Below are 25,651 nucleotides of genomic sequence, written 5' to 3'. Positions count from 1 at the left end.
CTCTCTCTCTTTCAATAAGAGGCATTTATATTTTTATGTTGTGTTGTCTCTTGTGGGTTTGGGTATTAGCCCTTCTTTGTTTGTTCATTAGTAGATGTTGTAAGTGCTTAGTGCACTCTTTGCTTTTCCGCATATTTCCTTACATGGTATCAGAGCCTTGTGTATGCTCTTCTTTTTAATATAGCTAGTGGTGTAGCTATATTTGTTTTTTTGTTTCTCTCTCCTTGATATTCTCTTGTAAGTGGTTGTTATGGAAGGAGAACAAAAGATTGATCTCTCCTTCAAGCTCAATGGTTCCAACTACATGATGTGGGTCGCCGCCATGGAAAACAACCTCAAAGGGAAAAAGCTTTGGGGATACGTTATGGGCACCATTCCGGAACCACAACTCCAACTAACTAAGATGGAAGGCGATGAAGAAAAAGCTCTTGAAGGAGATGCCCGCATAAAGGCCATTGAAGATCACCAATCTAAAATAGAAGATTGGGAGAGTAAGCATGCCAAGATTCTTGCTTGGTTCATGAATAATGTGGAGCTCAAGATTTGCGCCAACATTGCCAAATTTAGGATGGCAAATGAAGCATGGTTCTTCATGAAAGGTATGTTTACACAAAAAGACCTTGCTCGTCAATTCTTTCTTCAAGAAAAAATCCGGACTATCAAGCAAGGAGAAATGAGTGTTAGGGATTACTTTAGCACTCTTGGCCCTCTATGGGATGAGCTATCCTTACTAGAACCAAAATGGGTTTCTAGTATAGATGTGGAATTAAGGAGAGAACAAATGGAAAAAGAACACTTTTTCCAATTTTTACATGGGCTTAGGCCCGAATATGAACAAGTTAGATCCTCCCTCCTACATAGATCAAAGCCTCTTCCCTTGGAAGATGCCATAGCCGAAATATGCCAAGAAGAAACCCGTCTTGGCATGATTAAAGGAGGAAATGATGTCTTAGCCGTATCCAAACCCGGCAACCATATGAAAACCTACAAACCTCCACATTTTGGAAGACAAAATAACTATAATGGCAACTATAGAAAAGCCATTTGCCATCATTGTCAAGAACCGGGTCATATAAGACCTAATTGCCCTAAGTTGAATGAAGCACCAAAAAATAAAGTTGCTTCCGTTGAAGAAGCTACTCAAAAGAAAGAGGAAGCAATCAAAGGAACGGACTCTTTTTCTCTTGCTCAACTATCGGAGGCACTACAAACTCTACTCAAGATTCCATCAACTTCGGGTGCCGCCGTAGCTTCCTCCTCTCCTCCAGGTATGTCGTCTTGGATCCTTGACTCTGGAGCTTCCTTTCATATGACCCCCCTTGAAAATGAGCTTTCCGATTTATGTAATAATTTTAAAAACTCCTATGTTTCAACTGCCGATGGTACATCTTTACAAGTTAAAAGTCTTGGAACCTTAAACTTTTCAAAAGACTTCTTTGTGCCAAACGTGAGAGTTGTACCTCAACTTAATTTAAATCTTCTCTCTGTTGCTCAAATATGCGATCATGGATGTAAAATCTCCTTCTCAACTAAGGATTGCTCTATACAGGATCTCCGGTCCGGGAAGCTGATTGGGCAAGGCCATAGAAGGAGAGATCTCTATTACATGAGCAACTTGAAACTCCCCATTAACTCTTTTTGTAACCATGTCCAAGATAAAAATATTGATATTTGGCATCAAAGACTTGGACATCCAAGTTTCTCAAAAATGTACTCCTTTCCATTTGGAAAGAAATTTTGTAATGAGAAACATTTTGTTTGCAAGAATTGTATTTTTGGCAAAATGAAATCTACTCCTTTTCCAAACCGGACTTTTGTATCCAAAAGACCTTTTGAGTTAGTCCATTCGGACGTTTGGGGTCCTTCCCCCGTCATGTCTAAAGGAGGGTACTCCTATTATGTCACTTTCATCGATGACTATACTAGGTATGTATGGATCTACTTTCTTAATTTAAAATCCGAAGTCTTTGAGTTTTTTAAAAAATTTCATATGATAGTTAAAAATCAATTTTCAAGTAATATCTCTACTCTTAGATCCGATTCAGGTGGAGAATATTTATCAAATGAATTTCAAAACTATTTAGAAGTAAATGGGATTTGTCATCAAAGATCGTGTCCTAGGACTCCTCAACAAAACGGCTTGGCCGAAAGAAAGCATAGACATATCATGGAAACCACTAGGACACTCCTTATTTCCAAAGAAATTCCAAAGAATTTTTGGGCCGAAGCGGCCTTAACCTCAACTTATTTAATAAATAGAATGATATCTTCATCCTTACAAAATACATCTCCATACGAAAAACTATTTGAAAGAACACCTGACTTCAATAGATTAAGAGTTTTTGGATGTAAATGTTTTGTCTTTACTCATAAACGGGACAAATTATCTCCTAAAGCTATTGAATGCGTTTTCTTGGGTTATGGAGAAAATCAAAAGGGTTTTAGATGTTTTGACTTGAAAAATAACAAACTCTATGTATCCAAAGATGTAACATTTTTGGAAAATGAAAATGGTTTTGTGAAAACTAAAGATATTGACGAAAGTGAATATACTTTTTTATTTGATCTTCTATCTCAAGAAGATGAGACTCCTCAAGAAGAGGAAATCTCTAATGAGTCTTTGAATGACCTAGAGGAAATCCCTCTTGATAATGCTGTAGATGAGAATAATAGACCAATCCAAACATATGTTAGGCGTGGTCAACAAACTCAGATAAGTGCCTTAGAAAAATACTCTCAAGGATCCGACATTGAAGAAACATCTTTAAGGAGATCCAGTCGGATCTCCAATCCTCCAAATAGGTTTGTTTCCTATGAGTCCCTAACTCCTAGATATAGAGCATGTCTAATTGCATTACATTCATTTCATGAACCTTCACACTATAATGAGGCCAAAAATATTCCCCAATGGGTTGAAGCCATGAACTTAGAGCTTAGTGCCCTTGAAAAAGCAAAAACTTGGGAAATAACTTCGTTACCCACTGGAAAGAAATCAATAGGATGTAGATGGGTCTTCAAAATTAAAACCAAGAGTGATGGTTCATTAGAACGTTATAAAGCACGATTAGTAGCTAAAGGATATGCTCAGGAATATGGTATAGATTATGAAGAAACCTTCGCACCTGTTGCTAGAATGACTAGTGTTAGGACTCTTATTGCTATTGCGTCTGTAAAGAAATGGCCTATCTATCAACTTGATGTTAAGAATGCATTTCTAAATGGCGAATTAAATGAAGAAGTTTACATGGATCCCCCACTAGGAGTATGTATTGGTAAAAATAAAATTCTTAAACTTAAAAAGGCATTATATGGTTTAAAACAAGCTCCAAAGGCTTGGCATGATAGATTTAGTAATGTAATGACAAGTTTAAATTTTCGTTCATGTTATACTGACACTGCTTTGTTTGTGAAAAGTGCAGGGTCTTCTGTAGTTATTTTACTACTTTATGTTGATGATATGATCATCACAGGAAGTGATGAGCAAGGCATTAATGATATTAAAAAGGTTTTGAAAGAAAATTTTGATATGTCTGACCTTGGTTTTTTAAGATATTTTTTAGGAATTGAAGTGGCGTACTCTCCTCGAGGGTACATTCTCTCTCAGATGAAACTTGCTGCTGACATCTGTTCCAAATCGGGTATCTCCGATGACAAGAAGACAGAAACCCCAGAAGTCATCAATGCAAAATTAAGGTTGGAAGATGGAACACCTCTCGAGGATCCTACTCCCTACCGGCAACTTGTTGGGTCTCTAACCTACCTATCCATCACACGGCCAGACATTGCTCATGCCGTCCACTCTCTCAGTCAGTTTCAACATGCACCTACAACCGTGCACATGAGTGCAGTCTTAAGGATTGTCAGATATATCAAAAATACCATAACTAAGGGAGTTTTTCTTTCTTCTGCCTCGTCACTTGATTTAATTGCTTATACTGATGCAGATTGCGGAGGAAATCCCAATGACCGTGTCTCAACTACCGGTTTTTGTGTTTTCTTAGGTGACTATGATTTCGTGGAGATGCAAGAAGCAACACAAAGTATCATTGTCCTCGACGGAAGCAGAATATCGTGCTATGGCCACTACAACCATGGAACTTGTGTGGCTAAGAAGCCTCCTCAGTGATATGGGCATTGTCATCTCTACTCCTTCGAAGATGTGTTGTGACAACAAAAGCGCAATCTATATTGCAAGAAATCACACCTTCCATGAGCGTACTAAACATATTGAGATGGACTGCCATTACGTTCGGGATGAATACCTAAGAGGAACTATAGCACTACCTTACGTCACATCAGAGTACCAGTTGGCGGACTTCTTCACTAAGGCTCTTGCGGCTCCTCGGTTTTTGTTTCTCCTTAACAAGCTTTCGGTTATATCCCCGTAAAGCTTGAGGGAGGGTGTTAAAATATATGTAATTCATATATATATATATATATATATATATATATATATATATATATATATATATATATATATTTATATATATAATACCCGATAGGGGTATTTCTGTCATTTCACAAGTACCCGATAGGGGTACTTGTTTTTCTTAGTTTATTTTTCTCTTTATTTTTTGTAAAATGTATTTTTTATTTTTTGTTTTTTGCTCACTCAAAAGGGGCCCCACCATGTAGTCGATGGGGCCTCCAACGGTCACATTAGTGACCGTTGGGGGCTCCCAACGACTACATGGGGAGCCCCCTAGGTGGCTCTCCTTTTAAGGCCTCTTGGCCCTCTCCCTCTCCTTCTCTTGTGTATAAATAGGGGTGCTCCCCTCTTGTATTTCTTACTCTTGAGAGCTCTCTCTCTTTCAATAAGAGGCATTTATATTTTTATGTTGTGTTGTCTCTTGTGGGTTTGGGTATTAGCCCTTCTTTGTTTGTTCATTAGTAGATGTTGTAAGTGCTTAGTGCACTCTTTGCTTTTCCGCATATTTCCTTACAGGCTCCTACGCATGATGTTCTCATGACTAACACTGGCAATGCCTGTGGACGTGGGAGTTTTATTTTTCAGGGAGGGCATGGGCAAGGAAGAGGTTATTATGGTGGAAGAGGTATACTTCCTATGCCTAGTTCTCCTTCACCTTTTATTCCAGTCCATCAAAATCAGCGGTCTGTTTCCACTTGCTTTATATGCAACAAGAAAGGTCACGTTAAAGCAAATTGTTGGTTCAACTCCCAAAATAAGGGAAACAGCCCAAAGGAGATCCTAAAAAGGAATCAGATACAGTGAAAGTCAGTGGAGAAATGAAAGAACTCATGTTGGCAGCTCTCTCTGGGCTTAACTTAAAGCAGAATTATCAAGGTGTGTGGTATGCGGACTCAGGGGCAGCAGCCCATGTCACTGAAGATGTTGGTAAGCTTTCAAACTTTGTCCCTTTGGAAGTAATAGTATAGTTATTGGGGATGGATCCCGTCACTCCATCTCCCATATTGGAAATGTTATTATTCCCATGACTCTTTCTTCTGTCAACCTGTCCAATGTGTTACATGCACCTAATATAAAATAAAATATTGTTTATGTCTCTAAACTTGTTGATGATACACATTCTTCTGTTGAATTCACTCCCTTCTCTGTCTATGTGAAGGATCTTCTCAAGAAAGAGAAGTTCGCTGAAGGAAAGTGACAGGAAAATATGTATGTCTTCAAAGAAGATCCTACAGTGTCCATTCATCCCTCTTCTTCGAAGCTCATCAGTTCTGCATCATCGCCATGTATGTCGTCTGAGTCTCTTTTGAGTCTGTCAAACACGTCTTAGTCATTGTGGTAATCCTTTTATTGAAAAACTTGTGTCAAATGGTGCCTTACCAAAGTCTAGTTTACAAGAGTCGAGTAGTCAAAAGTGTTCTAGTTGCCAAATTTGCAAGAGTCATGTATTACCTTTTAATTCCATCAATAAAAGAGCTTCGAAACCTTTTGAGCCTATATATTCTGATGTTTGGGGGCCTTCCCCTGGTTGTGTCGAAATCTGGTTCTTGTTATTACCTCATTTTTGTCGATAGTTATTCCAGATATACATGGATATTCTTTATGAAACAAAAATATGAATTGCTTGGGTTGTTTCGTTCCTTTCATTCTTTTGTCAAAAATCAATTTTTTGAGAATATTTTACATTTTCAATGTGATGGAGGTGGAGAATTTTCCTCCACAGAATTCATTGATTATCTCCAAAGTAATGGGATAAATTGACAAGTCTCCTGTCCACACACGCCTCAGCAAAATATGGAGTTGTGGAAAGGAAGCATCGTCACATTATTGAAAGTGGGATGAGTATGATACATGACAGTAGAATTCCCATCTTTTTATGGACCGAGGCTTTTCATACGGCTGTTTATGTGATAAATAGGTTGCCCCTGACGATTTTAGAAGATAAAACACCCTATTTGTCCCTATATGGAGTCGAGCCTGATTATAATCATATGCGTGCCTTTGGGTGGGTGTGTTATGTTCACATTGACCGTTCCTTAAGAAATAAATTTCAGGCAAAGGCAGTGAAATGCAGATTTGTTGGCTATGACGACAGCTACAAGGGATACCGTTGTTACGATTCTTCAAATGGTCAAATCAGAATTTCAAGGAATGTTATATTTGACGAGATGGACCTTGATAATCAAACCCTCCATTTGAAAGAATCAGCATCAGATATTGAGGTTTATCATCCTTGGTTGAATACAGAACTTTTTGCTAATACAAGAGAAGGTTGTTTATCAGAATGCACACGAGAATCATTACCTCATGATGCGGCAGAAATGAATGATAGCAATCATTCAACAGATCCAAGTGTAAATAAATTCAGTGGAATTACATATGTAAGACGTGATACTAGTGTTGTTCCAAATCTAAGCCTAGGGACAGGCATTTCGGTTGTTGTTTCTGATGAATCGTCTGGTCCAAGAAGGTCTAGCAGAGTTCGACATCCAGTTGAAAAGTGGGTTAGTTATGAAAAAATTTCTATGGATCTTCGATTATTTTTTGCCTCACTAGAACAGGAAAGTGAACCGACTAGATTCTATCAAGCTGTCACATCAGATGGGTGGAAGCTATGAATGAAGAGATGGGAGCCTTACATGAATGTGGTACTTGGGAGATTGTTCATAGGCCAGTTGATCGCAATGTTGTGGGATCAAAATGGGTATATAAAATCGCGTAAACCAGATGGCAGCATTGAGAGGTATAAAGCCTGGCTCGTTGCAAAGGGTTTTACCCAAGAGCATGGGCAGAATTATGATGAGACTTTTAGTCATGTGGTAAAAATGAGAACCATTTGCATCATTCTATCTTTGGCTACTGAACATGGATGGTCATTGAGTCACTTGGACGTCAAAAATGCGTTCCTACATGGTGAATTGAAGGAAGAAGTTTATATGGAGCAACTGGTTGGATATGCAGAAAAGAACCCTCAGACACATGTTTGTAGGCTGAAAAGAACCTTGTATGGATTAAAACAAGCCTCACGATCGTGGTTTGAGAGTTTTTCTCTTGAGATACAAAAACATGGGTTCTGTCGTTCAGCCTTTTATCATTTCTTTTTTATGTTTAGAGAAAAATATGTTGTTATCGTCCTTCTTATATATGTGGACGATATTATTCTTACAAGTAACTCCAGGAGTCATATTGAGAACATTAAAAAGCTTTTGGGTTATAGATTCAAGATGAAAGATCTTGGAGATTTACGTTACTTTCTTGGAGTGGAAGTTGACAGAGATAAAGCAAAACTGACTCTAAGCCAGCACAAATATACTCTTGATGTTCTTACCAAAACAGGGATGAAGTATTGCCGCCCTCTCAGTACTCCTAGTGTTTTGCATCAGAAGCTTAGTGAACAAGATGGAGACTTGTATCAAGATCCAACAGGATACCGTAGCATAGTGGGAATGCTACAATATCTTACATTTACCCGCCCTAACATTGTATATTCAGTTAATCAAGTTTCCCAGTTCATGCATCAACCTCGTACTGGTCATATGGAAGCGGTAAAACGTATATTGAGCTACTTAAAGGGAACAATTGGAGATGGGATTGTATATAAACCAAATTTGACAAAGGCAAGTGCTCATGAAATTACTATTTACACTGCTGCTGATTGGGCAAGAGATCCAGATGACAGAAAGTTTGTCTCAGGATACTATATTTTCCTTGGTCCAAACTTAGTGTCTTGGAGCAGCCACAAACAGAAAGCGGTTGCTAGGTCTAGCACAGAGGCCGAGTACAGGGTGATGGCTGCTGCGATTGTTGAAGCTACTTGGGTGCAGCATCTATTAACTGAGATAGGAGAACCCATTTCGCAATCTTATTGTGTGACAACCAGAGTGCTATCAACATTTCTTTCAATCCGATTTGTCATAGTCAGACAAAACATATTGAGAATGAACATTTTATCAGACAAAAAGTTGAAGACAAGGAAATAGAACCTCTTTTTGTCCGTACAGAAGAGCAAGTGGCAGATATGTTTACCAAGGGTCTCACGAAGGACAGATTTTGGGCTTTAAAAGGCAAGTTGGCCATGGTCCAAAACCATGTACAACTTGAGGGAGAGTGAAAGAAAAGGAGATTGGATGGATCAGACTGGATTTGTTTTAATCCAGATCCATGTGACGTCTTTTGTTTTTGTTACAGTTATAATTTTCTGTATTTTATCAGGGATAGAATCGACCCTTATATTTTGTAACCCTACCTCTTTATATTGTTAAATGAATAGGACCCAGGCAGTAAGTCTGATGGTGCCTGGTTGTGCAGCAGCCTCTTCTTCCTCAGCTTCATGCTTCACTCATCGTGAACACTTTCTGGTGAACTCTCTAAATCTAACAGGCCTTTCCATGACACTTGATTTGGGACATGGATAATCTGTACTCGATTATGGATGTTTGATACACCAGTTGCCTATGAAAATATTCAATAATTTGTACTTTTAGATAGTTTGATGCAAACAGAATTATTAAATTCTACCTAATAGCTACTAAAATACTATTTCTTTTTGCCATTATATATAATGGAATTATTCATCTATCTTTTGCAAATTTTATATGAAAAAGTAAACGTTGACCTTGCCAAGTCAGAAAGTTGAGTCTCGAATCAAGTCACCAGCCACGTGTTAGAACTATAGAAAATTACATTGGTATTGCACGTACTCTCCAATTACATTTATGGGAGGTTAAAAAAACCAAAACATGAATAATGAAAGATAATAAAGACATGGGAAACTCTCATAAAACTATTCCTACTAAAAGAATATGTCAGATTTTTGGCTAGCTCTTGTTGTTCTACACTATTTGAGATAACAAAAAGTTCCCATAATTGACATTTGGATTAATGTACAGGAAAGTGCATACAAGCCTATGAAGTTATCCTGCATCATCCACCATTTCTATTACTTAGTATACTTGCTAGTAAATTCCTCATTTGTAGAATCTTTTCAATCAGTTGTACTCAAAATATTGAACTCACAAAGAAAAACAGTTTACCATAATATTACAACTGACAAAATACCGACATGACACCCTCAACCATGTTAGAGCTTGGTTAATTACCATTTCAATCATATTACCATCAAGAATCTAATGCACACAAAAGAAGACTAGAGGTAGTTATTCAGAATAGCTTGAAGGCTTGCAAAAAATCATCTTCACTAAAAGCAAATTGACCGAATTCCCTCCTGGTCAAGTAAAAGGTTGCACAAATGCATTGCCTGAGCAAAACTGGGGATGACTCTTTATGAATCCTATCTGACTAGAGCAGATGTGCTCATTCAGATGAGTGTGAATTGGCATATAAAAATTATCCAAGTTTAGAAAAGCATACCATCACAAAGTCAATACCGTCACTGATTTTTGAGGCTTTATCTGGATGATGATGGAAAATGTTTTCTAGCACAAATGTCTGATCTTCAGTCGCAAGCCGATCACCATCCTTGTAGCTGTACAGTAAATAGAAGAAAAAAACTTCACATTACGTATTTACAACTACATGTTTATTCAGTTTATAGACAAACAAATGTGGAAGAAACACAACATAGAATAGTGAAGTACAGAATGATAAATGTAGTGCATATTCAAGGAACAAAAATCTGCTGTAACTTGCTAATGCTGACAAAGAATGAATTGCTATAGTTGCCCAAGAGTCAGAATGAATTGCTATAGTTGCCCAAGAGTCAGAATGAATTGCTATAGTTGCCCAAGAGTCAGCAAGTTTGCTTCATCAGTGGGCAAAAAAAGTCAAAACCATCTAATTAAAGAATGGGGTTCATGCTAATTTCATAAAGGTATCAGGATTCCAACATCCCACCACATGTGCACTTGAAATGCATGGACAACAAGATGGAAGGTTCTAATAACAAGCTTTGAGAATGTAATTGGCTCTTAAATGTTCAAAGCAGCAACTGCATTGAAGGTCAATGATAACAAGAGCACCAATTTCACTTTTCACATAAATACAAAAAGAGAACCAGTGATCTTTTTTCCCCATCTGTTGCATTTGTACTCTTCCAACAAAAAATTGTTGCAGAGATGCTGATTGACCCTATGGAATGTGACGGAAGCTAAAGAGTCTGAACTTGTATGGTGAGATATCTCTGAAAGAGGGCTAGCATAACTTCTCCCCTATCAGCAAACCACTCTATACGTCCATAATATCACCCTAAGTGGCTAAATGTATCATCTGAAACTTCCTTTGGAAAGATATAGAGAACACAATTAATGTAACTAATTGAAACATGGTTGGATTGGAGGATTCCTTAGCATTTGATGCATGAATTGGTTGGTGATGCTTTAATACAATACGATGATGGAAGCCTACAATAGATGACGACATGGGTTGGTGACTTATAATGGTCAGCTCCAACTATAGACAACCAAGTTCATTAGAGGATTGAAAGGACCAAATTAACAGAAGGTAGAAGTCAAAAATTTATGAAGGCCTGCTTGAAGTATAAGCACTATTGTAGAAGCAATTCTATATGCTAGGGAAACAGAATGAAATCCCCGTTTTGAAAGACTCATGCTTATTTGATCTTCTCGTTTCTTTTAGCAACCTAGCTTCTGTGCACAGAACACAAATTGTGTGGTAAATATATGATGCTTTAGTGGCAGAATGATGGATTATTTTCTGCAGGGAACTAAAAGGTGATGAAACAAGCAACTGACAGGCATTAATGACAAATCGTGAAGAAATATGCACTCAAATATATAGAGAAGGATGCACTTTTGGGGTACGCTCTAGTGGCAGAATGATGGATTATTTTCTGCAGGGAACTAAAAGTTGATGAAACAAGTAACTGAGGCATTAATGACAAATCTTGAAGAAATATGCACTCAAATATATAAGGATGCACTTTTGGGTTAGGATACCAATCTAAGAATTTCCGCTATCATCAAAATGGGTGGTGTTACACGTTTATGCACAGTCTTTCAGGACTCCTTCCAAACTACTTTTTCCAGGGGAACAACATTTCACATCAAATATTTTTCATCCTATGCAGTCTATACGAGGCGGGAACGTGGGAGTGAAAGGAAAATTAACTGTGTGCACTTTGGAAATGGTGGCTTTTCTCCTGGTGGAAAATTTGGAAGGAAAGATTAAACTTTTCAGATATTCACGAATTAGTTATCAAAATATGCCCATGTACCATGAGAAACTTGTGCTTGGACCAAACCCAAATAGATGGGAAAAACCACTCTTAGGTTGCTTCTGACCAAAATGGGGACATGTTTCTACCTACACTAAGGTTTTCAAACCCTATATTTTGTTTTTTATTTTCTCGTACCTTCAGGAGTGAGACATCATCACTTTCATTTCACTGATGTTATTAACAAAAGTTTTACACTATTTACTCTTGTTTTTTTTCTACAAGGAGAAACCACTGGTATGGTTCAGACATCCCGTTATGGGCCAGAGGTGGCATGCTGACCATGGTCTGTTTCCGTGTTTGCAACGTAGAACTCCATGAGTACTCAGGACCAGTATTTTTAAGGCCGTTCTTTGAGGCGTTAAAGGAGTATGCCTTTAAACTCTACGATAAAGAAGCCTCAAGGCGTGGGCCTCTTTATTGGATATGAGGCCCACACCTCTTTACCAAAGAGGCCTAGGCCTCAAATAAGAGGCGTTGGCTTTTCACATGTTGCCTTGAAATATGGGTTGCCTTCCCCTATTTTTAGTTTTTTTTTTCAGTTGGCATTTAAACCTATTAGAATGGGAAATTTTCTATTTATTGTAGTCTTAAAGAGTGAATGCTATAAATGATAAATGTAATGTAATTTTGGGCATTACTTGCTTAAGAGATATAAATGGCAGAAAACTAAAGGCACGGTCCTTATTTGCTAGGGAAGAAGAAAATATAAAAAAAACGTTTTTCATCTTTAATCTATTCCATTTTAATATTTGTACTTTTTAATTTAAGTTTTTCATTTTCAATCTAATATTTTTTTATCACAAAGCCATAAACTAGAAGCTTACTAGTGAAATACCCTTTTAGTAATTATATTACATATAAATATATATAAATATATATATGTGTGTGTGTGTGTGTTTAACTCAAAGTTACCGGAAACGCACATGTACCAGGGGAAGCGCGCTTCCCCGAGACGCACTTCGGAAGCACGAAATGCGGCGCTTCCGAAACGCATGGGGAAGCGCACGTAAAACAGAAGAAGTGTGTCCCCCTTTAAAGGGAAACGCGTCCCCCTTTAAAGGGAAATGCGTCCCCCTTTAAAGGGAGACACGTCCCCCTTTAAAGGGGTGCACGTCCCCCTTTAAAGGGAGACGCATTTATGAAATGTCTATTTTACCCTTTTTAAAAACAAAATTAACACATGAAAAACAAGAAACTAAAAAAAAATATTTTTTGAATAAAGGCAAAATGGACATTTTAAAAAAAATCGTGAAAACATAAACAACAAAGGCTTAGGATTTTGTTTTTCACCTGACTCTCTCTCTCTCTCTCTCTCTCTCTCTCTCTCTCTCTCTCTCTCAGACAGACACCGACGACCGGGTGAACACACGGTAATTTTTTATTTCTTTAAACCAGTTATGATGTCCTCTTCCTCTTTTTTCTTAAGTCTGTCTGAATGTCTCTCATTCAGATTTTTGCAATCTGTCAAAAATTGGAATCAGTAGGCGCAGTTACCCTAGGGTGAGTGGCTTTAGACTCGAATAGGGGCTATCGCCGCCTTGTATAGGAATCGCTATATCACTCCGGGTACACCCCCTGTGATACGAGCGGAACACAGACTGTCTTTGCTGATTCGGGTATCAGTTTTCTGATTTGGGTTTTAGATGAACATAAAAAGATATAATTTCTTTTAAGGACTTTTGTTGAGATTTTAATTTTGTTTATATTAGATATGTTGGTTTAAATGTTGATTTGCTTGTTTCTTGTACTAGGTTCACATATGATCAAGATTGTTTCTGTTTGAAATAAATTGATTGGTATTATAGATTTTTAATATGCATCCTTCTAAAATGGGTTCACACTGATTGTAGTTAAATCTATTTATCGATGCTTGTGTGTATAAGTCCGATGTTTATTACGGACAGGTTTTCAAGAATCATATATATAACCTTATGGGTTTTATACACAGATTTTGTTATATGCATTGAGTCTTGGACTCTTGGCTGATTCATGTACTCATTCGTTCAATTTGATTTGATGGCCATTAAACCAAAATTTCTGATAAGAATAAATAGAACTATAGTCTGCAGTTATTTTTAGATTGGATTTATCAGGCTTCTACCTATTTGTGATTTCCTGGTTTAAATTAAATATGTGGTGTTCCAACTGTCATGTTTGTTTGAGATTTAGTTTAATTAAACTTGAATTTTAAGGCTTGATGCTTTCCTCTGTATTAATTACGGATGTTAATGCTATTAGAAAAAGGAAATCTGATTGGTTTCACAATTCTGAAATTTAGATTGTGATTGCGAAGCTGTGTGATACATATTGTCTCGATTATTTTAAGAAATGAGCATGATTAGTTTATGTGCGCTGACACTGAAGTTGTTGTTTAGTAAACCCCACGGTAATTTACAAGAATTCTATTGCAAGGGACGTTCATGGTTCACTTTGGGTCTCTTTTTTTCCCCTTTTGTTTTGGCATTCCAGATTCATTAATGATTTGTGTTCTTCACTCTCCATCCTTTGTTGTTAATAATAGCTTTTTTAAAGTGTTCTAAAATGATTCATATACTTTTATGATGCAGGTATATTTACCTGTTCTTTGCTTCATTAATGACCATCACAAGCTATGATCACGATAATTATGATGACGATGATGATTCTTTGTATAATTTGGAGCATGAATCGTCTAGTGGTGTTGGGAATGACAATACAAGAAAGGGCAAGAGGTCTTCTGATTGTCCATATCAGTTTGAGGACAAAAACGAATATTGTTTTGATGAGGAAGATGAAGAAGAATATGACTTGGATGACTACTATTCTGAAGATGACCAAGAATATGAACCACTTAGCATGCATAAAACAACAGTGTTATGGCGCCATGTATTGAAACAAAAGAAGAGTGGGCAAGGAAAGCAAGGTGGAACCCAGGTTTTTATGTGCAGGCACTGCAAAAATATTTATCATGGGTCATATACTCGAGTTTTTGCACATCTCATGGGATCTCCAAAGGGACAAAGTGTTGGGATTGCCTTTTGCCATGTAGTTGCAAAAAATACAGAATTGTCAAGAAAAATTAAGAGGCAAGTTTGCCGAGTTGAGGTTTCATCAAGTGCATTTGAGTTGAAAAGATCAAGAATTGATAATCCGAAGAAGCCTATTAGAATGACTACATCATCTAGTGGAAGCCGAAAAACAGTTGATATTCGTGATACTTTTAAAAAGGTAGAAAGAGATGATGTAGATCACAAAATTATCAGACTTTTGTGTGCAAATGGCATACCTTTCAATGTGCTTTAATCACCATATTGGGAAGAGATGATATCTGTAATTAGTAAAGTGCCTAGATATAAACCCTCATCATATGAAAAAGCGCGAACAACGTTGCTTGACAGTGAGAAAGAGTGTGTTCACAGAGAAATAAATGAATTTCGAGAAAAGTTTGAGGAGTTTGGAGTTTCCATTGTCTCAGATGGTTGGACAAATATCAAGAACAAACACTTGATAAATATACTTGCATCAAACTGTTTTGGCTTGATATTCTTATATGCAAGCGATTTTTCTAATGTGCAACAGTCAGCTGCAAACATTACTGACTTTTTGAAGACGGGATTTAAACTTGTGGGGCCTTCTAATGTAGTGCAAGTGATTACAAACAATGCAGCAAATTACAAGTTAGCAGGTGAAGAGTTAAAACAAACATATAAGTATTTTTTTGGTCACCTTGTGTTGTGCACACACTTAATTTGATCTTTAAGGATTTGGCATATGAGTTTTATTGGTTGGGATAAACATATTTGCAGAATAAAGAAATTGTGAAGTATATCACAAATGATTCAAAAGCACTAGCAATCTTTAGAAGCAATGGAAAATTAGAGCTAATAAAAATTGCAAAAACAAGGTTTGCTTCACATTATACTACTTTGAAGCGCTTGCTTGATGTGAGGGAGAACTTAAGGCTCACAGTAATTTCAGATAGATGGAGCGAATGGAAGCAGTCATGCACGGATGAAACTATAAAAAAAAGGATTGTTACAACAGAAACAACGGTTCTTGATGAAAAATATTGAGATTTTGTACGTTTAGCATTATTGATTACAAAACCCATATATAAGATAGATTAAATTTTGTGATCAGGAAGGCCCTATAATTGGTGAAGTGTACGAAGGCATGGACAACATGCTGAGAGAAATCAAAGACAATCTAAAAGGACAACTAGATTTGTATGAAAAGATTTATCAGATTGTCTCAAATAGATGGGATAGAATGAATGTGCCTCTCTATAGTCTAGCCCACATGTTTACTCCAAAATATTACGAGTCGAAGTATCTCAAGATCCCAGCAGCAGGAGGGGTCAAACGAGTTTCTCTTGGTAAAAATTTTATTATATCTATTTAATAAAGTTTAAAGTTTAATGATTTAATTATTTTATTATTCCATTTGCATTTTTTTGTTATAGTTATTAAATATTTTTTTTTACAGAAAAGGATAATGATATCTTAGACGGTGCAATGCTCACGCTTGAAGTCATATCTGCTGAAAATGAAGAGCTATCTACACTTTATAGGTCACAACTTGTGGCTTTTGCATAAGAAGTGAAAGATTTAGCCGAAATGCAGCAAGAATAAATGCATTGAATCCTACAATGTCGGTGCTTAATTGGTGACATTTTTATGGTGGTGATACACCTGAGTTGAGAGCATTAGCCATTAAGGTTTTATCTCAACCTATTAGCACATCTTCTGCAAAAAGAGTGTGGAGCACCTATAGTTATATTCACAATGTTAAAAGAAATAGGTTTAATGAAAATCGTGTTGATACCTTAGCGTATATTCATTTCAATCTTCGATTGATTGACAGGTATAATTAAACTGTGTTGTACTTTTGTTTTAGTATTTTTTTCTCTTTTTCTATCATTGATTGTTTATTAGCATTCATATTTTATATTCTTGTTATAAAAATGTGCAACAATTGCTACAAAGAAGGACCTAGTCGAAAATGAGATATCAATCCAAAACTTCCTATTGTAGAAGAAAATACATTGAGATTAGAGGAAATGCGTTGGAGAGATTAACAATCAAGCACTATTTTCAAATTCAAACACAAAGATGCACAACCAAGAGTTTCATTACCTCCAATAATCATATGTACAAATGAAGTTGAAGATGATACAAATCAATCCAACAGAGCTAGTAGAACTGCAAATATACAAGAGCGACCATCAGTTCCTCAAGGCCGAATTGATCGTTTCTTTAGCAGGAGACTTAGGCAAGGTATGTTGATCTTGTGTTTTTTATTTTTACTTTTTTTTATATATGTATTTTTTATATTTTAAATTAAGGTTTTTGAACATTTTTATTTTTTTACATATTCATTATAGGAAATGAAGGAAGGAGCAGAAGGCATGGTCGTGGAGGACAAGAAGCACGTGATGATGCACAAAGTTCTCGATCTATTGTTGACTTGAAGGGGAAGAGAAAGATGACAGATTAATGAACTCTTGAATTTTTAATTATTTTTTTGATGATGTAGTTGGAGTAGTCAAATTTAGAAACTTTTATGTTACTTTTTTTGTCATGGTCTTGTAATATTTTGTTGGTTTGATATGTACTTTTATTTTGAACCTTGCACGATGAAGTGAAGTAGTGGATTATGTTAATTTTAAGTTTATAGTTTAGAACTTTATAGCTTATAATTTACAGTTTAGAACTTTATAGCTTAAAAATTTACCCATATCTTTATGTAATCTTTGAGTTTATTAATTTCTCATTTTCTATGTTGCAGAGATCACAAGATTTACAACAATCACAACATCAAATAACAAGTCATTTGATTCTTTCGTTGAAAAATGTATGTTTTTTAATCAAATTTATTTGTTTTCTTAATGCATTATTTAGTGCTTAATTGCATTTGTTAAATGGTTGCAGCAATAATGTGAATTATGATCTTCTCTTGATGTATTATTTTTTAAATGTTTGACAGTTGCAATATGATGCATTTGTTATATAATTGAGACTTATATTATTTATTGTCTTAGATACGTGTTTTATTTTGTCAATTATGACATAAATCTTATTTTTTGATAAAATAAAAATATATAATTACATTTTCGCTTTCCTTTCGATTCTTATTCGTTTTTCACTCGAATCTTATGTCACTTCTTAGGTCGCTTCCGGTTCGCTTCCTAGGTCGCTTCCGAGACGCTTCCTGGTTCGCTTCTAAGTCGTCTTGCGCTTCCTGCTTCTTAAAATTTTAAAAGTACCTCGCTTCCCGCTTTCGCTTCCCGCTTCCTTGACTGGCAACTCTGGTTTAACTTATGCCTTTATATATATTGAGACTTCGGCTTCACTCAAAATTTTCAAAACCACCTCAATACACCTCTCGCCTTTAAAAACCTTGCTCAGGACACTATCCTTGATGGGCAGGGTGGGAGTACACATGGAGTTTTACACATGGAGTTTTACACTTAAAGACACTGAAACAGGATCATGGTCAACATGGAATGTCTCAGCCTGCAACAAAACGTCAGAACTACACCAGTGGTTTCTCCCCATTATTCCAAAAAAAAAAGAAAGGGTAAAAGAAAGTAAAGAGTGTAAAAACACATGCTAGCATAGAAATTAAAAAGCAAAAAGAAAAACCTTGCATCATGTAGAATTCTTCTCATGGCCAGCATCAATGGTTCAACATCAGCAAGAATTTTTTTCTCTTCCTCTGTGAACATATCCATAGGTCTTCCTCTTGCTGTTAGAGGACCTCTCTTATTGATATTTTCTGTTGTTTCCCCAGAGGAATCAACAGGAACTGCATCAGTAGAAACATCACGCTCTGATGTGTATGCAGCGTTGAAAGATCGCCCGAAAGTCTGTCTAGATTTAAAAGCAAAACCAGGTGGATTTGGCCGACGTCGAAAATCCCTTTCTTTGTCACAAGCTTTCCAAGATTTTGTGTTCTCTTTCTGCTTCACATTCATCTCTGAAGATCCCCAACTCTGAGGAACAGACAAGGAAGAAATGAGTATTTCTGGGGACGCACTGCTTTCAAGGCATGGTTGGATGTTGGCTTCATTTTGTTGAATTTCAGTTGTGCCCCAGCTTTTCCAACCTTCTGATTTATTTGAAGCATTTGTTCCTTGATCCATCAGGGGCTGCGTACTTGAATTACCAACTTCTTCAACAAATTTGGTGGATTGCACCTTTTCAGGTTGTTCATCTTTTTCACTCCATCCACCCTGAGAATCTGAGAGAGGCAAACAAGGATTACTTGTTTTATGGTTCTGCACTTCCTTCTGATTCCATGAACTGAAACCATGTTTCTCCCCCAGTGCATTTGTGGGATGTTCATCCAGAGTTGGATTTCCTTCTAACCCAGAACGAGCCCAACCACTTACTTCCACTGGTTGGTCCATCTGAGAAACTTGTTCATTCTTTGACTCCCATCCACCCCATGAGCTAGTGGTAGCTTGTTCATCTTTTCGACTCCATGCACAAGAAGCGGAGTGAACTGAAGAAAGATCATTATTTTCATGGTTCTGCATTTCCTTATGATTCCATGAGATGGAACCATGTTTCTTCATCAGTGCATCAGTTGGATGTTCATCCGGATTTTGCTTCTCTTTTGCTCCAGAACAAGCCCAACCACTTGACTCCACTGATTGGTCCACCTGAGAAACTTGTTCAGCTTTTGTATCCGATCCACCCCATGTACCAGTGGCAGCTTGCTCATCCTTGGAACCCCATCCACCCCAACCACCAGATGCATCACAATCAGACCAAGTGCTTTGTTTGGAAGCCCATTGAGAAACTTTACCTGTGGTAGTTTGAGTTTCAGCACCCCAGTCTCCCAAACCACTTGATGTCACAGGCAAATCGGGTCCAGTTGACCAACATAATTTGCCCAAATTTTCCTTGTCAGTGACATGATTACCGTCAGAGTTCCAGATATCTTCTGTGTTATCATCGAAAGAGAGTTTCTCACCATTTGAGGGATGCTCTGGAGATGCACAGAAGTCCATGCTTCTGTTTTCATCATCAAGATCATCAACATCAGCACCAAGACATAAGGTGCTCATCTCTCTGTCACTCGTCGTTTTTCTCACCAACTGGAGAAAGTTATATACATCTGTACACTCTGCTTCAAGCAAATCCATCTGGCATAATAGGACAGAAGAAATGTGAGAATATCATTAGACATCTAAAAAGAATTTCAAACCCTTTCATAGATCTATGACCCAGGAAGATATTAAAGAAGAAAACCTCATTGTTGGTCCATTTAATGTCAAATGATGCTCCTGTACCCACAGCTACACGCTTTCCCCAAGAGCAAGATGCAACAACACTCGTCAAAGAATCACTCTGGCACCTTTCTGCTGCTCTTTCAAAACATTTCATTGGTGTCTATCCAGAGCACCAATTATCAAATTATTAGCACAAGTACAACCTTGATGCAGGATAAAGAGGATATCAATAACATCAGACATAAAATAGAACACAGGAGGCATTCCTTACATATAGTGTAGCTTCTGTAAATGCCACTGGCACTTCAAAAGAGCGAAATAATGCCTTATATCCAGCAGTATTGAAGCCAACAAGATTACCAGTACCGGACATACTGCTGCCCACCAAAATAAGGTGCTCCTTCAGAATGCCCTTTGCGACATTTTTCATCGATAACGATAATCTCTACAAGGATAGGATAGGTATCATCATGACATTTGAAAAATGTGAGAGGAAAGTAGCTGTCGCCAAATTGGTGAAACCAAAGCACACAGATATCACACATCTCAAATGGTCATGCCTTAAAACTGAGTTGAATCACAAATAAGAGAATAACATGACAGTGTTTGTCATACAAAGAACAGGTTTGCAAAAATTTGTTAACAGAATAGAAACCAAAAGGCAAAAGGAAAAGATCCAAATGAGGGCAAATGAACATAGATACAAGTTGTAAAAAAAAAAATCAGCAGTAAAAGTTGTCAATCTTGCACAAGGTGAGAATAGAAAGATGACATTAGCATTTGTCAGTAAAGAAAGTAACATTCAAATCATGATGTCTTCAGATAGCTTTTGTGTTTTGAGAACATTAGAAATACCTACACGACTAGCAACTATCTGCAACATGCCTGCCCCCTCCAACAACTACCCCCTGCTCTTCAAGGAAAAAAATACACTGTGCACTTACGCATATGCATGCACAGAAGGCTGCTAAAACTTCAATACAAGGAAAACTCATATACCCCATATGTTCAAACCAAGGTTGCCAGACCAAGAAGCGGAAGCGGAAAACGGCACGGGAAGTGAAAGCGAGAAGCGATGCATTTTAAAATGTATAGGAAGCAGGAAGCAAGGAATAAAAAAACAATATAAGAATTGAATGAGAATCAAAATGGAACAAAAATAAAAACTAAATGAAAGTGACTTTTCTTAAATTTCATGATTTTTTAGTGTAAGAATTAATTTTTTAACAAAATCTAAAAATAATGATTGCCAATTTAGAGAAAGCACATGGAAGTGAGTGAGAAGCTTGAGAGAAAACACATAAAAATATGAAAAATAGAGTGAGAAAATATATAAGAAGAATATATGAAGCATGTGGAAAGCATAAGAGAAGCGTGGGAGAATCGAGACTCCCATCAAGTTTCGAAAGCGAGTATCGCGCTTCCGAAGTGAGTTTCCGGGAAGCGGGCTTCCCACCTATCTAAGAAGCCTCCGGTAACTCTGGTTCAAACAATAAGACGCTGGGGAATAGTACCTGGACTGACAGATCAAAGGCACATGAAATTCCCAGTCGTTCCTGAATTTGCTGGATACCATATGGGATACAACGTGTCACGTCAATCAGTTGCATCACAGGCAAGCAAGAATCCATGGCAATCCTCCAAGCATCACCCTTATTTTTAACAGCACTTTTCTGAATCACAACTTCAAGAGCTAGTTCGCCTCGTTCTGTCTTTAAAGAATTCTTAACCCAAGATGTTGAACTGGAGTTCACCCAAAAGATGTTAACCCTTTCTACTCGTGGATCACCTATAACAGAAGATAAAGAATGTGCGTCAGCCCATACACCATCAATACCATGAATGACTTTGAATTACTTCAATTAATTTGCCACATACAAATGACAGTTAATGCTCTAAGCTTCTGTGAAAATTTGAACTCTTTACACCATAAAAATGAGCAAGAACATACAAATATTATCATGCATGATTTCTTCATAAATATTTCATGTAAAAAACAAAAATACAATATTAATTTGAGACTCCATTACAAATATTTCCAGTAAGGAACTAAGATTTTCTGTAGAAGGATATTCTGACATAGGAGTCATTCTGGTTTATGTGTACATAATATTATTTGTGTTATCTGACCAAATAAAGATTTTCTTGCAATGGTCTCTAGACCATTGTACATTGTTTAAATAAAAAGTATGTAAGTTTGCTTTTTCAATTTGAGTTCTCTTTGTACATTTAAAGCTTTTATATCGAACCTGAAACAGAACAAGAACCAGTAACTGGAGCTAAGTTCCTTGTCCTCATGGGTATTTTGGAACGGATCCAAAAGCAACACATGATGAATCAGTGGGTAGAATATAGTTACCTCCTTTCCTTCCTCTACAATGTATCTCATGAATCGAAATTTACTTCAACTCAGTCGCACTTTATCTTAAAAATTGCATAGAAAATCCACATGCTGAAATAATTAGGAAGATAACTATAAATAAATTGTCTTTTCCTTCAAGAAAATGTGTATCTCCTTAACCATGGCATACCGTGGGAAGATATAGCCTGAAACCGTTGCAGAGCGTTATGGCCCTATTTTGTGCTGAATTGTCATGAACTTTTTTCTATATCTTCTAAACATTTCATTCATGAGTTTTCTTGAACCCTATGGAATACAATTTGCATCTCTTTTTACTTCTCATTGTTGAGAATACTCTTGTGGCCTAAGATTCTGACTGACTTTAGTAGTCAAATGTGTTAGACAGTGTCTAGCTGTCACATGGACACTTCACTTAGCATGTGTATTCTATGTCCACGCAACGTTACTCTCGGACATTTCATGGACATTCCAAGACACTTCATGGACACAGTCAAATCAGTTTCACACAATCAAGTTGATCAACACTACGTCATTAACTTTATATATTTCCTTTTACGATCTTATTTACTTATTCTGTATTCTCTCATGTTCTCTATATTTAAAATTTGTTATTAGTTACATTACATTCTAATTGTAGCTTAGTTTCATCATTTAATGTTCCTAATTATAGTGATTTAAAATTGCAGTTCTACACACACACACACACACACACACACACACACACACACACACACACACACACACACACACACAAATGCACGCCTATATACATCTCTGTGTGTGAAGCTGTGTTCCCATGACCTAAACTTTAGAAATTATCATATTGTACTAAGTATCTCTTCATCAAGCCCTGTTACTCGCATTTGTATACATGTGACACAGGTGCCTAGGCACCTAGAGACCAAAAAAAGGAAATTACAATAAAATTATAAAATTCATAAAATAAGAAAAAATATGTGCACAAACTTTAATATTTTAACATTTTTTACTAAACCTATACATATATATATCCTTGATGCCCCACCTAGGCATTCGCCTGGGCACTTGGGGTCAAACAGTACCTGGCCTGCCCTTGGTGCTAGGCTGCTAAGCAGTGTTTCACACACACACACACACACACACACACACACACACACACACACACACACACACACACACACACACACACACACACACACACGTATTATTTATATTTATATAAGCATCTTCTAAAAACAGCAGTAGAGAATACATTATATAAACTAATCCCTAAATAAGGAAATAATAAATACCTTGAACAACAGTTTGCAACAAAGTCGGACAAATAGCATTAGCCAATATCTTTAAAGTCTTCTCAATACAACCACCATATAATGCTCCATCTTTGTCTTTATATGAAAACCGCAAGCATGGTAGTCGGGAACTATTCTTATGACTGGGAAGATTAAGCCCACAGCGCTCACTATGAAGATAAAAGGAAAATGGCACTTATCAAATAAAAGAATAAACCAAAAAATCAGATAATCCGTGACGGTAAAAATAATCCAAAGAACAAGACAGATAGATCAATAACCCATTGTATACCATGCTATCGCCATTTCTTTACCCCAACATTTCCAGCATAAAAATTCCACTTTGTGGTGTTTCATTATACATTCATTTGTGACCCTGATAAATTTGCACTCAACATTCAGGTAGCTCTTGAAGATAAGTGAGATGCCAAGGAGGTATATCCAGCTCTTGACAAGAATGCACTGTCCATCATTGGCACATTGCATGTCAATCAGGTTTCACATATAGTACAGTTAGCCCTATCATCAGGGACAACAGACTGGAATTATTATATACCAATTTGGAAAAATTATATCCACCATAATATCATTAAAACAAGTAATATTTTAATCAATTCCTATTTTATTTTCAGATACCAACTGAAGTAAACCTTCAGTGCCATTAAAACCATGCTTTGAGGCGAAAAAAGCACAGCTCGCCTTAAGGCGAGCAACCTTTTGCCTTGAGGTGAGGGCACGTAATGCACTACATTGTAAGCTATGTCACATAGGTGCGGGTGCGGATGCGGATGCGGCACTTTAAAAAAACTTGGGTGTGGGGAGGATATATATATAATTTTTAACAGTTTTAAGTTAACACTGTGTATTTGTGTGCATTTATGTATTTATATATACTATGTGTATTTGTGTGCATTTATGTATTTATATATACTGTGTATTTGTGTGTATTTATGTATTTATATATATAATATAGATAAGAATGGATTCGATTAGGGTTAACTGAATCTACTTTTGGAGAGAAATGGACCTCAGTGTGGTTAACTTCACCTAACACAAAGGAAGTTGTGTCCAAGTGTAGCACCCGCCTGGGTGCGGGTGTGACGCGGGTGCGGTGCCCTGTTAGAAGAGTCCATGTGACATAGATTGTTAGGTGTGTTACATAGGCCTTGAGGTGCATTGTTTGCCCTCAAAGCAGACTGCCAATATTAAGCACATGCTTCAAATGGGGTTCAAACTTCAAAGCCCCCATTTGACCCAAAATAAAAAAAAAGGAGGGACAAAGGGGGGGGGGCGATAATTAGGGCTCCCTAGTCAAACACTAACTACTGCCCTCTCGACTCCACTTTTTCTGGCATCCATCTCCATCCCGACTTCTCCCCTTCACGTGCCTTTTTTATGACATTTTCCAGCATAGCAAGAGCTTCTGGCAACCCTTTCTGACATTGACATTCTAAGGTATGCCTCTCTCTCGCACTCTTCTTCTCTTGTTGATGTCTACTTTTTCTTCCTTTTTCTTTCTTTCTTCCTCCTTTCTTTCTTATTCTCTTCTCTATTTTCATCTTTTTTGTCTCTCCGGTCTTCTTCTTTTCTCTCTTTCTTTCTTTATTTTTTCTTTTTGTCTTCTTTTTTCCTTCTTTTATTTTTCTCTTTCTTTCTTTCTTTCTTTCTTTCTTTTTTGTCTCGTGCGCTAGAAGTTGCTTTAGGAAAGCTGGTTCCGTATTTATTTTTGTATTGTTTTCACCCTTTTCATTTTCTAATTTTTTAGATTTTCTGATATTTTTTAAGATTTATAGAAAATCCAATAAACCTGTATATGATGGTTGCATATAAAATTTGGATGTTTAGATGTGATTTGCTGATTTGCAATGTGAATAAAGGATGTAGGAGTCTATGCTGACTTCTTTTCATGCAGACACTTGACACATTTATCGTCCATTAACGAAATTTGATTTTCTTTTTGTACAAAAACACAAACTAACATTTGTTTTTAAAGTATGAACAGAATGTCTAGGCACAAGATAATCCCATTATCCTTGCATAACCTTCAGATTTAGGACACCAGATCTTCATTTTTCCTACTGTTATGCACATGGTGGCCCTATCTTTTGAAATGGAATATTTCCCTTTTATGTATCAAAAAGTGTATCCGCATGTGCTTTATAGGTAATTGTTCTCT

At 36.8% G+C, this 25,651-nt stretch overlaps 1 protein-coding gene across 2 annotated transcripts in view; it reads right to left on the bottom strand.

Moving 5' to 3' along the window:
• The window catches only part of NRPD1B (nuclear RNA polymerase D1B), a 64,657-nt gene that overhangs the window by 17,727 nt on the left and 21,279 nt on the right, over positions 1–25,651 (bottom strand). For both annotated transcript variants that reach the window (XM_090019449.1, XM_090019448.1), the window contains 6 exons: positions 23,476–23,645; positions 21,357–21,631; positions 20,114–20,287; positions 19,862–20,002; positions 18,248–19,755; positions 9,800–9,914 (listed from right to left, as the gene is read on the bottom strand). In XM_090019449.1, coding sequence (XP_089875575.1) covers positions 9,800–9,914; positions 18,248–19,755; positions 19,862–20,002; positions 20,114–20,287; positions 21,357–21,631; positions 23,476–23,645 — 2,383 coding nt within the window. The remainder of the gene's footprint in view (positions 1–9,799; positions 9,915–18,247; positions 19,756–19,861; positions 20,003–20,113; positions 20,288–21,356; positions 21,632–23,475; positions 23,646–25,651) is intronic.

The sequence above is a fragment of the Nuphar pumila genome, chromosome 10, assembly GCF_984573655.1.
Source record: "Nuphar pumila chromosome 10, dmNupPumi1.hap1.1, whole genome shotgun sequence".
Classification (NCBI taxonomy): domain Eukaryota; kingdom Viridiplantae; phylum Streptophyta; class Magnoliopsida; order Nymphaeales; family Nymphaeaceae; genus Nuphar; species Nuphar pumila.
Note: the sequence above shows the minus strand (reverse complement) of the source record. Positions and strands in the feature narration are given on the sequence as shown.